This window comes from Trematomus bernacchii, unplaced genomic scaffold (genome assembly GCF_902827165.1).
Source record: "Trematomus bernacchii unplaced genomic scaffold, fTreBer1.1, whole genome shotgun sequence".
Taxonomy (NCBI): domain Eukaryota; kingdom Metazoa; phylum Chordata; class Actinopteri; order Perciformes; family Nototheniidae; genus Trematomus; species Trematomus bernacchii.
Window position 1 is genome coordinate 1888337 of NW_022987821.1, and position 15751 is coordinate 1904087.

Consider the following 15751-nt stretch of genomic DNA (forward strand, 5'->3'; position numbering starts at 1 on the left):
TGGGGCTGCTCCCAGTTCTTCTCCACCCTGCACATTACACCTACAGAACAAATGCTGATAAACTGGAATAAATCGGGTGCAATTATACCCTAGTTTCCAAAGCTGTTCTCATAACAGATCAAAAGACGTATTTGACGTAAAGATGTCGTCCGGGAATAGTTTTATTATGAGGAAATCATAACGGCAATGATGTGTTTTCTGCCTACAAGCTCCCACAAGATTTCCCCGCTGAAGTGTTTGAGGGGCGAGCCACAAGTGCTTCCCACATTCTTATGTTTATCTTTGGAAGGGAAAGAACAGAAGACATTTTTTATTTCTGCAGCGACAAATCCCGCAGGAGTGTTGCTGCTCCCTCAGATCATCGTGATGCCTGGAACAAAGAGTTCAACAAATGTAATACACACACTCACACACACTTATATCTGTATAGGCATTAGAGGCTGGGACATAATTACAGTGCAGATTTGTCTCAAATGAGGAAAAACACAGATCAAGATAAAAAAAAATGACACTTTTTTGATTGTTTTCTTCTTGAAAGACCAAACCGCTCTTGATGATGAATGATTTCGGAGAAGAATGAGAGTTAATGACGTTAAGTTACATTTGATATTTATGTAATTATGAGAATTACAGGCATTTTTATACTCCAGTGAGTTTTTCTTCCCAGATATCTCTGCAGCTCCTCAAAACCTCATCAAATATTGTGCTTCCACCAATTTAAATATTGCACTAGTACATATTGCGGATTTCGATACAATTTGGATTCATTGTACAGCCCTAACAATATTAAACTTGTTGCTAAATAAATGTGAATTACCTTTCAAACACACTCTTTGTACCTTCCTTTCAGCAGATGAATGTTCAAACAGCCTTCTAGAGTCTTTGAAAACAAAAGTTTGAGCGCTATATCTGAGTATAGAAATCCACTCACCTGAGGTTATTCCTCCTATTAAGACATTATGGTAGAAAACAGCCACTCAGCTGCCAATTACACAGATGCTAGATTTGATTTAATCGCACATTTTACAATCTGCACTCCACTTACACACACCTGCAGGCAGGAGAGCACGGCCTCCATGTTTCCTCAGCACTCTTCACACCGAGCAGCTGCATTCAGGAACAGCAGGACTGACGAGACGCCACGTGTTCTTCAACAGCCGTACACCAAGCGCCTCTGAGCGTCATTTACTTTCCTTATATGCATGCAGCAGAATCCACATTGATGCTGTTTCTGTAATAAATACAACATCCAGTCTTATAAAAGCACTTTATTTGATCTCAAGTAATTGAAAAGAAGAAAAGCACTCATCTGTCCTCGCCGCTCTAACAGTACATCTTTATATTCAAGTAATAGAAAATAGAATAGTCTGCAGCCTGCTCAGCACTGCTTGTGACGAATAACTGCACATTACACATCAACAGAGTAACATTCACCTGGGGAATGCAAGCAGCCGAGTTTCTTCACACTGTCCGGAAACCTTTTCACAAGGTGGTGTGGATCTTCTGTAAGAAAATATGTCTGATTCTGAAAGGAATATTACATAGGAGCTGCTTTCTCAGAGTCTTTAACACCACTTTAAACTCACCACGGTCCTCACGATGTCGACAGCTGCTGTAGTGCCGACAGTACATCCAACATTAACACCTTCAGAAAGCACAACAACTGAAAATACATGAGAACATTCATAATTAGAGCCTGTGCTCTACACAACAGGCGAATGTCTGCGATCAAAGTTGGCATTTATGCAATTGGGGAAAGTTTGTATGAATGAGTAGTTCAACACAAGCCCACAAGCTTCCTGTTTCCCATAAACATCATAGTGCTGCTGGCAACGACAACTAACCACCTGGACATGTTTGCACTCTTCTTGATAAACATGTATCAGACTTACAAGAGTGGCTTTGAGCTATAGAAAGTCCTCGTAAAGCAATCAGCCCCCGGACAAAGCCCCGGACGCTCCATCAATACTCCTGCAGTCAGTGCTACATGTTGAAGTATTTGTCACAGTCGATGATGGAGGAGCAGGTGATAAAGGAACATTCATTTCCTCCCTGGCTCTCCCTCAGCCCTGCTAACACTTCAGGTGTTTCTTGCTGGTCATGTCGTTCCATATGCGGTGCATCTCCTCGGGGGAGATCTGGTGGACGGTGACCACCCGGCGGTAGCGGCACAGGCTGTAGGCCATCTTCCAGTGGTTGAAGCCGCTGTTCTGGAAGGGGTGGATGCCCAGCTTTCGGAGGCACACGCCCACGTATACGTCCTCCAGGTGCAGCAGCCTGGTGTGTAAAGAGGTTTGGTAAATGAGCTCCGCCACGTCAGCGGAGAACACGTATCCGGTGCCGGAGCAGAAGGGGGGGTACTTGCTGTCCGGGTACAGATCCCTGCCCATGTACCACTTGCTGCGCATGTCTCTGATCGGCCCGCCGTTGATGACGTAGCCGGTGAAGTACCTCCTCCTGGGCTTGGTGGTGGGCTTCAGGAGGTTGAAGACGAGGTTCTCCATGTTGACAAAGATGTCGCTGTCCGTCTTGAGGACATATTGAGCCTTGGAACAAAAGGTGGCCACCCAGCGCATGCCCATCAGCGTCTTTAGCGTCAGATTATGGTAGGAGTCGATAAAATCCTCCACCACAATGTCATGAAAGATCTGACTCTCCTGCTCCACCATCTGGTTGAGGACACCATCAGTGCTGCGTCCCAACAAGAAGAGCGTGACCACTCGCATGTCGGGGAGCGAGCTCTCGTCCCCCCATGTCTCCCTGATAGCCTGCCGGGCGTCAAACTCCTTGTGGGTGGTGCTGATCAGGATGACCAGGTAGGGCGGCTCCGCCTCGCACTTCTTCTCCTCGTTAATGAGGTAGTCGAAGTCGTGCGGGTTGAGCGAGCGCGTGCGGATGTTTGTGAAAGTGCCGTTTTTGCCCGCCTTGGGCTTTATAGGGATAGCCACCTGGCCCACGTAGGAGGTGGAGGGGCGGGACACACTCAGGTACCACAGAGCGCTGGCCCAGCAAACCACCGTCAGCAAGTATAAGCAGGAGACTTTAGAAGGCATCGCTGTTCACTGGGCTGGAGTCAGTGGCAGCAGCGATGGAAACGTTGAGGCCACGCCTCCATGAGTTGTCTCAGATCTGGCGGTGCAGCTTGAGGCTGCCTCCGCAACACGGCTGACATTAATCGTGGATAATGGACTTTTCTTCCGTCTAGTGTCGGGGCTGTGATTGAAAAGCAGCAGTGCAGAGATCTCTTATCACGTCCACAGCCTCACTGTGTCCCATCGCAGCTCGCACAAACGTTCTCCGTGACAGCGCCTAAAAAAAAGATAAGAAGACAAAACAGTCAGTGACATACATCATAACAACATTATAAAGCTGAAGCAGCTTGATAAGCATAACGGTGTAACTTCTAACATATCTTGTTGTTATGAAAAAGGCATTTATAGCAAGGCTTGTGACATATCGAACAATATTTTCTATTCGCTATTCATTACAGCCAATAACATCAGTCCACTGGCGGTGCAGGCGGCTCTGTGCCACGGCCAGTTACCCTATCGTTCCATCAGGGCCTATGATACGAGCTGTGAAGAAAGTGAATATCCCGGCAAACTCTCTCATTCATAAAGGCCTGCTCAGCCTCAGCTTCCACCACGTTCTGTTAGCAAACGCTGTTTATCTCCCTGGCGTCCCCACTGGACCAGAAACAGGCGGCAAATCAGAGGGCGGAGACAGAGAGGGAGGATCAAGGCAGAGAAGGTGGAAGTGAAGCGTTCTCATGGGGGAAGATTAACATCCACTTTCTCTCTTCCCTCTGGTATTCTCCATACCTCAATGTCAGACTCAACCTGGCATGTGGACTTTGCATATTTTCCTCTGTTATGAGCTCCTCTTGTGTGAGCTGGACAGGCCCTGCTGTGTGTGGAGAAACTTCTGGAATCAGCGCTCTAATTGGAAACACTGACAGGCCATGAGCGGATGAGTTTAAGCTCTAAATATGGATTTAAAATGTTTGTTATGGATGATCAGTTCGCATGATGTCTGAGAGCCAAACTAAATCCAAATCCTTCTTTTCAAGACTTGTATTTGCTTCAGACATAATCTCTTTTCATGTGTTCTTATTCTGGGGATTTTTTTCTTCTTGCAATGCATAACTGATGATGAACAGAGAAGATCCTATTAGAGATACCGAAATGCTTCAAGATGGAAGGGCTGAGATAAAACCGGCTGTTTCTTTTTGATCAGACTCCAGATTTGCTGGTGTCTTGCGGGGTTGGTTCTTTTCATCAGGGGCTTTTCTCTTATTCCTCCCCACCCGTCTCCCCTATCTCTTCCCTCTCCTTCTCCTTCTGAAGTAGAGTCATCAATCTCATGGTCCAGTAGAATCCATCTCATCATGGCTGCTTTTCCACACCTCCTCCCTCTCCATCACTCCCTCCTTCTCCACTTCAGCGGGTGCTTGATCCATTTTTATGTGTCTCACTGCCTCCACCTCCCTCATTTGTTTTTATCTCACTCTCTATCCTTCTTATTTTGTCTTACTTCAAGTTTCTTTTTCAATTTCAAACCCCATGTTGCCTTCACTTTCCTCCGTGTCATTTCCTCATCACAGCTTGCCTTTAACTTATTGACAGTTTCTCTCACCATCACTCAATCTCCACTTCTCCTCTCTACGGCAAAATCACTAAATCATCATATTCATTCCTTTACCTCGCTTACCCTCATCCCTCTTCCTGTGTGCAGATCAGCTTGCTTCACCTCCGCTGTATCCTGAGGAGGTTCAATTGGTCTTATAATCCTACAGAACTACTGCCCGCTCACTTTCTCTGTAGCCTCGGATAACCTACATCCTGGTTTGGCCATGCACCTCACGAAACCTGTAGACCTAACTTCCTCTCCGAGCAAATTGAAAAGTTTGGCAGTTTCCTCTCACGCTGTCGTGTCATCAGCGGGGTTTATCTCTCAAGAACAGCTGAGCATGGGATCATATTTTTTTAATTAGCATCGAGTAATGTTCATTTAGAAGAAACACATTAAGCATGGCTGAAGCAGACCACACATCGTGCTTATTCAGTCAAAAATGACTTGGAACAGTATGTTGTCTGCGTTAACATGATTAAACTCAACTGTACCAGAGGCAACAACGCACCATATGGATCTTGTGGGTGTTTCTACATTAATATAACATAATGTCAATGTGTACCTATGAATCTGTTGTCAAAACAATCCAGTGAGGGTTGGGGTTAGTACAGTAAAAATGGTTTAAAACACATACATAGCTTTAAGGTACATATTGAATCAGATAATGCCTTACTTTCATATTTAGACATACCATTTATTACAAAAATATGTCTTAATTCAACTGGTGGAGTTTTATTGTGACCCATTAGTTTAACACTTGTAGTATCTTCTCTTAGTGTCATGCAGAAAATGATTTAATTACTCCTACTGGAGGTCATAATAATAACTACCCTGCTGATAAAAAGGCAGTAAGACACGCTGATTAAATGATAACTCCTAAATACCATATTGCAGTCAAATAAGGCATTGGCGTGTGAAAAAAACCCCATAAAAGCACAATTATAACAATTATGATTAACACCCATTCACAGAGTTTAATGCTAATAATCTGAACTGGTTGTCATGACAGCACAGTGGTAGGACATAAGGGGAGAAATGCAGTCTGCTGTACGCTGGCTCCAACTGCTAAAGTGTTTTGAATGTAACACCCCCCCCCCTCCTGGGAAGTCAATTTAGCAGCCTTCATACTGTGCTGCTCCATTACCCCCCCCACACGGATCCCAGACTCTTTGTGAACACTGCTTTGTGTGGAGGAGGGCTGCTCTTATAATACTTCTGGTCAAACATTTATACACTTCCTGAAAGGTCACTGAAGCCTGAGAGCAAGCCAACAGGAAATGAGCCCACGGATGAGTAAAGAGAACTTGGTAAAGCATAGGAGGCGGAGCCAGGGAGAGTTGCTCAGTGCTTAATGAATTTTAAGGCCCCGGCTCCACGAGGACAAATACGGCAAAACGCATCGGAGTAACGCAAATGCAACTGCAAAAAACCTTCCGTCCCCACGCAATATACACCGGATTGTGTCAAGCTCCACGAGACGGCTCCGTTTACATCCAACCGCTGGAAAAGCTGCAGTACATATGCCGAACCTGTACGTGGCGCTGTAACTTCCTCCACAAAAGCAGCAACTTCCTCCACAAAAGCAGCGAAGAAGAATGGTTGTCATGGCTGCACTTCTGTGTATTCTCCGCGGTGGGGGCGGAGGGAACCGGGCAGAGTTTTTCGCCGGTCAGCGTGTGTTAAAGTTTAAATCTTCCGGACAAAATTATAAAAGTGCCGGTCAAAGGTCTTCATTGTTATTTATTGAGCTTTAAAACAAATGAATAACGACGATATAATGATATATAATCGTCAAATACATCTCTTTGTCCTCTCTTCTGACAGCGTCAGTGTCTGTCTCATGCAGCAGCTGATCCTGTAATGAGTGACCCGACAGTAAAAATGAACATATTTATAACTAGTTGAGGTAGTTTGAGAGGTAATTAAAATAGCTAAGGGTGATGATCTGACTTGAAGTGTGTGTTTTGCTCCCGCTGCATCACAGCGGCAGGAGCTGCGTGTCTCCGTCCTGTCAGATTAGACTTCACTCGCGTTTATGTCCATATCGAGATAAAGATAAATAATCTGAATTCAAGGAGGAGCTCCTGTAGATGTTGCACAAAGAACTGTAGCATGGTCAGTAGCGACTGGAGCACGATAGCAACCCCGCGGGGGAGAGGCGGGGCTATGAAAACGAATGACCGTATAGGCGACTCCACGGCCCCGTTGGACCCCCCAGAGCGCTCAGTTCCCAGATCTATCCACCTTTGGACCCGTTGTCGTTTGCGGGGTCTGTTTCTACGTTTCCCTTACGGCGTCGTGGAGCTTAGAGGGCTATACGCATGAGAAATATGCGGATTCAACCAGTTTCCGTCCTCGTGGAGCCGGGGCCTAAATGGGCTGACTAGGTGAAGAGAAACTTGGATCATTCAGGGGCCCTGTCTAATACTGATGGACATAAAATCTATTTAATATGTAACAGTTTTCAAAATGATTCATCATCATTCCAAATCGAAATTGCCAACCTTTAGTGACTCTTAAATGTGAGGACATTCTGCTTTTTTGTCATATGGCACTGCAAACTGCATATCTTTGGGGATTGGACTGTTGATCAGACAAAAAAAGCAATTTTAAGACATCACCTTGGGCTTTGTGATGAGAAATTGTGCTGGGTATTTTCATTACTTCTGACGTGTTATTGACAAAATGATGAATCGGTTATGAAGGTACTCGGCAGCTAACCGTCGCACTTCCATACATTTGGGAGATTTGCAACAGACATATTAAAATCTAAATTAACTTTCGCAAGTAGTCAAAGTTAAAAGATACTGAACTTTTGGATTTCACTGCATGTAGCTCGAACCAACAAAATGATCCCTTCTGAATATTGATAGTCAGCTAGATAACTTCTCTACAGTTGGTGTTGAACTACAAAATAAACGCAGATTTCACATTCGTTCGCAACATATTAACTGACCTTTTTTATCCTGTATAACAAAATGTGACACGTTTTTTTTTTTGTAGAACTTTTCAAAGAAGTGAGCGGTACACAAGTTTTAATCTATTCATAAAAACACAACGGCAGCGCAGAGTAGCTTTACGCCTAACATTATACCGCTTTTGTCTTGATTCAGTATTATTTACTCAACAATTGGTGTTGTGGAAAAGCAGCACCTTGTTATCACACTTTCCAAATCAATAACAGAATTGATTAGAACGCAGTATTTCTGCTTGTTTGACACACTCTTACAATCATGTGCACAATCAAACGACCTCCAAAAGATGGCGCGTTCGCTGAAAAGGCTACAGAGATGTGGGAGTTTCAGTGTCGTTTAACGCTGCACCACATAATTGATTGCAGTCATCAGTGCAGCGTGGAGTGACCTTGCTCGCGGGGGGGGGGGGTGGATGACTGTGTGTGTGAGTCAGCGATGAAGGCTTGGAGGAAAACAACACAAAGCAGGGTGGTTTAATAGACTGTGATGTCTGCTGTCTCTGCTGCATCGGAGGAACATGAGCGTGGAGGGCAGACGCATCTGAAGGTAAATAAATCATATTCTCACCGTGGACGTGTTACATTCCCCCCCGCGCCTGTTTTAATATTACACACTTAATGATTGGCGGAGGGGAACAGGAAGCAGCCTCCACTACTCGCTGCTGATTTAAGCAAAGCTGTCAGGACGTTTTGTGTAGAGCATTATGATGTGGTAATTGAAAGCGAGGCGTTACCTGTGAGTATCATTCAGGACAAAAACAGCAAACAAAGAAATAGATAATGGGAATAATTGCTTTCTATGTCTGAGGGTGGGAATATATTATATTCATCAAACACACTCTGACTCCAGGGTATGTGACATTGTCTTAGAGTGCCTGCGTATGCTTTCTGATTACTGAACAAACAGCAGCTTCCCCCGAGGCAGAGACTCAAACACTTTCCCCTCAAACGCTAACACAACACACACTCCCAGGCCAATGAGAGATACAGTATGAACGCAGTGATGCTGGAGGAATGAGGATGTGAATAATATTCAGAATTTGAACTGCCAATTGGGATTTCTGCAGCTCTTTAGCTATCGATTTAAAGTACGCAAGCTAGAAAAGTAAACATATCAAAACACACACGCTTGAGAGAACCTTTTTTTAGCAGATAGCCCATAACTCAGCACTCTAGCTCCTGCTGCTCAATATGTGATAAGCTCAACAGGAGGTTTTTAATTATCAGCCACAAAAACAAAAATGTTTGATCTTCTTTCCCTCCCATCTCCTGCCAACTCTAAAACCCATTATTTCGGCTTCTAAAGAGGAATTACTGCGCGAGGAATTTAACGGCAATGGCCAAATTGGTTCGCAACCCACCTAATATATGAAGAAGACAATTAAAATGTCAGGGATGGGAAGCTCCCAGTGTGGCTTCGCTCTGCTATTGTTTCCTGGATAATAGAAAGAGTGGATGATTGTTGTGGAGCAGCACAGTATATGACGGGATGGACACTGTGGGCTTAGTGCAAAGCCTTTGAATGCAAAGCAGCTTAGGAGTGACAGAGGAAATGGGATATCAATAGCGGCCAACAGATTTTGGCTGCAGTACAGAAGCATGATGCTCCATCCCCACTTCAGTGCTGACTTCAGCCCAAACTCATATCAGTCTGCGGCCAGAAAGAGCCTCCAGAAAAACTTTGGTTTTAACTCAGCACGGATGCCTCAAAAGGCTTTACTGAAAGTTTGAAGTCAGTTTACCAGACACTGCTTCCTGTGTGGAGAGTTATGACTCCCACCCAGCTGCTGCTCCACACAGGTGAGAGAATGATGCGTAGGCACGAAGAGGTTTTATGCAGCTGCGTTCCATAACTTCTCAGTTTCCTCAAGCAAAAGGCAGATGCATCGGGCGTGTTTCTCAGAGCCATTGACCTGGATGAGAGTCTGCTGGGTGTTGCTGAGAGGCTTCTCACCGGCCGGACATGTGCTCCGACTGCTAAGCTGCCTCATAAATTGGAAATGACAACTTGATTCATGCAGGTAATACATTTTGCTGTCCGGCTGGGTGACATTGCCGTTATACAATATTCCAGCTCGGAGCTGCATGGAGGCAAGTGATGCTCCCAGAAGAGAATTATGGTAATGCCACTGATGCATACTCAGCACCCAAAATGAAACATTATGTGGTAACAGCTGGTGGGGACCGACGCTTGACTTACAAAAAGAAAAGGAAAGGTGTTGCTGCTGATTTGGGAGAATAAGCAGGTACTAACCTTCAGAAGTCAGAGTTTTATTGATGAAATGTATCAGCTGTAGTCTAGGGAGCACTGGCCTGTGGCATTACCTTTTTTAAACTTTTACATTATCTGGGATACAATTTTGCTGAGCACACACTCTCAGCTGTGGCCTGCCTCACAACTCTGACCATGTTCAAATTTAAACTTTAACCATCAATCAATCAATGTTTATTTATATAGCCCAATATCACAAAAGTTACATTTGTCTCAGTGGACTTCACAGTTTGTACAGAATATCAGTATGACAATACGACACCCTCTGTCCTTGGACCCTCACATCGTACAAGGAAAAACTTCCAAAGAGAAACCCCCCAGTTTAAAGGGGAACATGGGAGAAACCTCAGGGAGAGCAACAGAGGAGGGATCCAGCTCTCCCAGGACGGACAGACGTGCAATAGATGCCGTGTGTACATTGAAAAGATAATACATTTTACAGCGTAGGTAGACCAAATGTTTGGAAATGCATGTGTCTATAATAAGAAGATGAATCCACGAGGATGTCAACAATCCTGTGGGAGCCATCAGGGAAGTAGTATGATGAGAGTCAGGCAGGACCGCAGAGACAGGTTCAGCCACGACTCGAAGTCCAGGACTCAAATCCAGGACTCGGGATAGAGGATCCAGGACACACTTCATTTTGTATGATATGTGCTCATTCTAGCCTTATTATATAAACAATTGAGGTTCAGTGCACTTCAAAGTAGTCACCAGAACACATTTGGCTACATGCAAAGCAGTCTGGGAGTCCACCAACACTTTACACCACAAAGGTCTAACGATCAAATATAACAGTTGATCTGTTTTATGGCCCATGTGTGGGTGTTTCAGTGACTATTCAACTGACAAGGCCTCAATCAGACATCCCCTCTGCTTCCATAAGTTATGAACCCAGCCACAAGATGGTTTAAGAGAAAACAGAAAAGTGAGACAAATACCATTTAAACTTCTCTTGGTGCTGCAGGTTGTTTTCCACGTGCAGTGAAGCATATCCATCAGCCCCTTTGGACTTTAGCAAGACAAATCAACCAGAACCAACATAAAACAAGTGTTAATGAAGTTTAAAGCTCAATAAGCAGTATCGTACATTTCCATTCTGAGACTCAGGCTGAAGTCTCATGTGTTTAAATAAGGCTAATCCCTCTACATGATCTTCTTTATCTAAATCCATCCTCCTGATAAATGAGTTGTCAATCTCACAATCTTTCCTTTAGGATTATACAGTCAATCATATCAGAGCATCTGTAATGAGGTGTCTCTGGGAGCGTGAACACATGCAGAGGAACCTTTGTGTGAGTAAAAACTAACAAAGAAGGCGATCGATGGAGCCTGCAGCGGAAGTTAGACACATCATGTAGCGCCAACCTCTCAAATTAGTCCACTGTTTTCGTTTAAACACTTTCCCACCTCTTCCTTTCTTCTTGTTCTCTCCCTTTCACTCGCACATTGAATGACCTTAAACCTGTGGAAGTGTCTACAGGCACCTTCAGCACTTAAAGGGGCAGCAGCGGGTCTCTGATGAGCTTGTAAATTCTCCGCTATTGATCCGGCTCTCAGGGTGTTTCTCTGTAATTTTATTTTCCTTTTGTTGTGTCTGTCAGCAGAGCAATGACTCACACTTCCATAAAACCGTGTGAGTATAATATCCTTAGGACAAAGACTTCCATCAGAAGCACCAAATCTAAGCCACACACAAAAAAAGGTAATAAAAAGTGAGTGACAGTGAATAACAGACTGATAGAAAGATAGAAGGGCGGCTAGAATTATTCAAAGCGAGACTAACATTACAATTCTCCCGTCATGCTCCTCTGTCCATATGGCAGCGGTTTCTATGGTGATGAAAAGACCCTAGAGTAGCAGACACATACAAATTACGATATTCATATGAAGTGTTTCATTCCAAAAAATGAGGCAACCGCTAATCAGAAACAGAAAGTGATGAGACGGGTAATGAATGGTGAATTGAGGCATAATTTAACAAAAATGAGACGGAATTGTAGCTAGAAAACAAAATCTACTCTTCCCTAAGTGGAATGGAGCCACTCTGAGTTTTTATATGGATGGTTTCTCAACTGATTTAATGAAAGGAAAGGGAATCACTGAAAGCTGTTGGTATTATATTATAAATACACATTGCATAGTTGCTTAGTCGACTGCACCTTGGTCAATGAAAGAACCATCTTTGAGTTCCAGGTAGTGAAAGAGTGTATGTGCACATACACTGAACACACCTCACACCTCAGTACCTCGTTTCAGTGACAGGTGTGTGGCTGGTAATGAAAAGGGCACATGCTCCTGCTGTGTTCTGTAGGGACCTGCACAGTTAGAAAGCTCAGCTCCAATCAAATTCCACTAATTAACTTCTGGACGTCAGAACAGACGCATGCATTTCCACACGGAGGAAAACACCTGGAGGCAGCTGATGGAGACAGACGATGAGCTTTAGTCTGAACATATGTGCGGTGCTGCTGCCCAGTGGCACTGTTCCTCCACTGTGTGGGATGGGGGGGGGGGGGTTATCAGGTACATCTCAGAGCCGGCAGACGGAACAGCGTGGAACAGGCTGAACACATCCCGTCATATCTGCTCCTGTCCAGATAACACCAGCGACTCCAGGCAAAGCTGATGGAGGGTGGAGGGTGGAGGGAGGGGGGGGGGGGGGGATGCAGGGACAATGCAGGCAGACACACTCGCAGGTTCTTTATCTAACACGTGCTCGCTTGCAGGGATCCTCAACTATCTCCATGTTCTTTTTAAAAAAAGTACTATTTTTTTAGACCCATGTGAACCCATGTTGACCCAGAGAGTTGACTTGATGTCAGAAGAAGGGTCCTGTGGTAATTACCCTGTCTCCTAGCCTGTCCACCACACACACACTCACACACACACACACACTCAGGCACTCACACACCCCTGCCACTGCTGATGGGAGCACAGGCACAGGACATGCAGCTTCAGCACTCTTTCCGGTAAATAACACTCTCCCTACTGAGGGGCACTGAGAATACCACACGCACACGCACACACACATTGTCTCACACACACTCACACACATTGCTAGAATGCAGTGTCTCCACAGCTGATTTGTCTTCCACACTCTGTCCAGCAAAGGTAGGAATAACTAAATATATTTTTATATTTTGACATTCACTCCTACCACTGTGCATACAAATGGTAAACCACAAAAGGTATACATGTACAGTGCATTCTCTCTATAGCTTTGGATGTGCAACATTAAAATAACTGAAATATATTTTATATATAACTAAATGAGTTATTCTGCAGATCTGGGATCAGCTTTTGTTTTCCTCATTATTGCAACCTGCAGCGACACACTGAAATGAGGTGCTAATGAACCACTACTGTATTTGACACATTAAAGCAACAGCTCAACTTGCCTTCACACCTTATTAGCACACTTGCTTCTGCTGATTCGGGGTTATCAAGTTCATACACTTCAAATATTGATATTATAATCATTAAAGTTTAACTGAGAGTCTACTGAAAGGGGCGTGATGCTCAGCAAGGTCATTTCTATAAAGAGAACATCCCTATTGGTTGAACTACAAAAAACAGCTGATTAATTGATTAGTCATGGATGGACTATAATCAGCTGAGGTCAAACATTATCCAGCTTCTCGGGTAAAAGGATTTGTTTGTTTATCCTTAGGAAAGGGAAAACCCCAAAAAGCCTAATAGGGCATCATTAATGTCATTTTATGGTTGTGTCTTCTACTCCTCACATTTCTCAAATAATCACGTTATAGTCTTCAAATACTTTCCCGCAGAGTCTAAATGTCTTTTGGCAGTCATAAGTCAAAAGCTAAAAGGTGGATGATTACATTGTTCCCATTTTAAATAAAAATCCTCTCTTCTAATCCAACTCATGTCCCTGAAACTTTCTAAAATCCACGATAATGAACAAAACCAATTTCAAAGACTAAACTGTAAATCCATCTGGTGTTTACATTACAATTCTAACTTAACATGAATATGAGCTTTTCATATCTCCTACATGAGGACTAAAAATAAATAATCCAGACAAATGGCAGCCAGTGGATGTCAGGGGAGATGAATATGAATGCCTGCACACACACACACAGACGTGCACAGGCTTCACTATCCTGCGGAAATCACAGCGGGCACTTAAGCCGCTCTGCCGTGTGTGTGGATGGCGTGATAGCTCGGGGCCCTCTGAGGTGAGACGGCTATCTGCAGCAGCAGGGGGTACGGTCAGGGGCCCGTGGTGCTCTCTGTGCCCTCGGTTAATAAATGATTCCACCTGTCGCACACGCTTAGCTCCACAGAGGTGAGACGTGGGAGAAGGCATGTCTGCAAGTCAATGTTTCTGTATATATGCTGTGAGGGGGAAAAGAGCAACAGAGGGCACAGTGAATACCTTTGGAGTTGTTCGACCTGGCACAAATACACACTGTGGTTTTCATTGTTCTGTCAGCCTGTCAGACACAGTTTGCCTTAAAATAACATCAGCATACACACAGCGATTCTCTCAACTTTCAACCTCTGGCACACACATACACTGGCTGGAGGAGTATTCAGAGTAGTATTAACCTTAGACTGTGCTTTTGTTTTGTGTCGGGACAGCCCAGGGGAGGATTTGGTAAAGTATGCAATGTGTGTCAGGCTTATAGGAGGCCCCAGGGAAGTGAGGCTAATACGGAGGAGTCTAATGCTGTGATTTGTCTCCAAAAATACACATAGCTCTGCCCCTCATCACAATATATCACAGTCCAGATCTCCCAAGCTGCCACTATAATATCCCATTTATAGAGTGGTGCAGGGGTGGCGCATTGTTGTAGGCCGACGTGGAAGTTAGCATCTCAAGGGGGTTCTCAACAAAAAACTATGGGATGTTTCTGTTGGATTTCGGTATTTTATATGATACTATGATATTTAGGAAAAGGATCATCTCCACTTATTAAGTAAGGGCAAATGCAATCGCAGAAGTAAAAAGGCTAACGTTAGGCTATAAAGGAACTACAGCACGGTCACATGGTTACGCGCCACCACTGCTAAGCTAAACGCAGCTAATGTTTGGCATGATGACGTTTAGTAGTCTAGTGGGGGTTCACCAATAAAACGTGAAAATCTCTTCAGCTTGTTTTAACCATAGACCTTATTTGAAGCTTCTAAACACAAACGTGAACAAAAAACTATTGACTTTGAGATAAGGGAGTCACATGCTAACTCATCTCTGGGTTTAAGGACTCATTTCTGCACCACTCCATTACACTAAACACATTAGAAATTGGGTTATATCATCGGAAAAAAAACAAAATGACCAAGGCTACAAGCTCGTAATAATATATTTAAATATAGGCTAAAAAATGCCCTGAGAAATGCCCGGAAAGGTTCTTTACATGTTGCAGTTCTGAAAAATATCTTATGTTGTGTGTGTGTGTCAATAAATGTGTGTTTCAGAGCCGACACAAAGGTAGGTGGGAGGGCTGTGCATGTTAACTTATGTGTTTGTCTGTTGTACACTATGTAAGAGGTGTATGATGTAACACTGTGTCTGTTACCGTGGCGACTAACTCACAGAGAGCATGAGTGGATATCAAGCGAACATGTGCATCTTTAAGGAAGGGAAAGGATCTCCTCCAGCAGCAGCAGGAGCATTCTTCCGGGCTGATGAATATTTAAATGCCTCCGCAGAGGACTTGACAAGGTTAACTGGTGTGGATACTGGCTGACTGCCCCCCCCCCCCCCTAGCCCACTGTCTGCATCTCTCAAATAGCTATAATGAGAGCTTTTGCAACATTTTACCTCCAGGACAGGCTTTGATAGAGCAGACATCGATACAAAGAGAAAGAAGAAAACATTGGAGCTGAAGGAGAGATGAGGGGCA

The 15751-nt window shown here is 44.2% G+C and overlaps 1 protein-coding gene across 4 annotated transcripts in view; it reads right to left on the minus strand.

Moving 5' to 3' along the window:
• Positions 1-15751, minus strand: part of LOC117498866 (beta-1,3-galactosyltransferase 1-like) — a 102176-nt gene that overhangs the window by 23134 nt on the left and 63291 nt on the right. The window contains exons 3-5 of one of the 4 annotated variants that reach the window (XR_004557616.1): positions 1893-3309; positions 1435-1663; positions 1046-1231 (exon numbers count right to left, since the gene is read on the minus strand). Coding sequence is in view for 1 of the 4 variants with exons in the window: in XM_034151024.1 (XP_034006915.1) it covers positions 2073-3053 (981 nt within the window). In the remaining 3 variants the exon portion in view is untranslated. Of the gene's footprint in view, positions 1-1045; positions 1232-1272; positions 3310-15751 lie in introns of those variants that run through there. The other 3 variants (XR_004557617.1, XR_004557615.1, XM_034151024.1) reach the window with 3 other exon arrangements.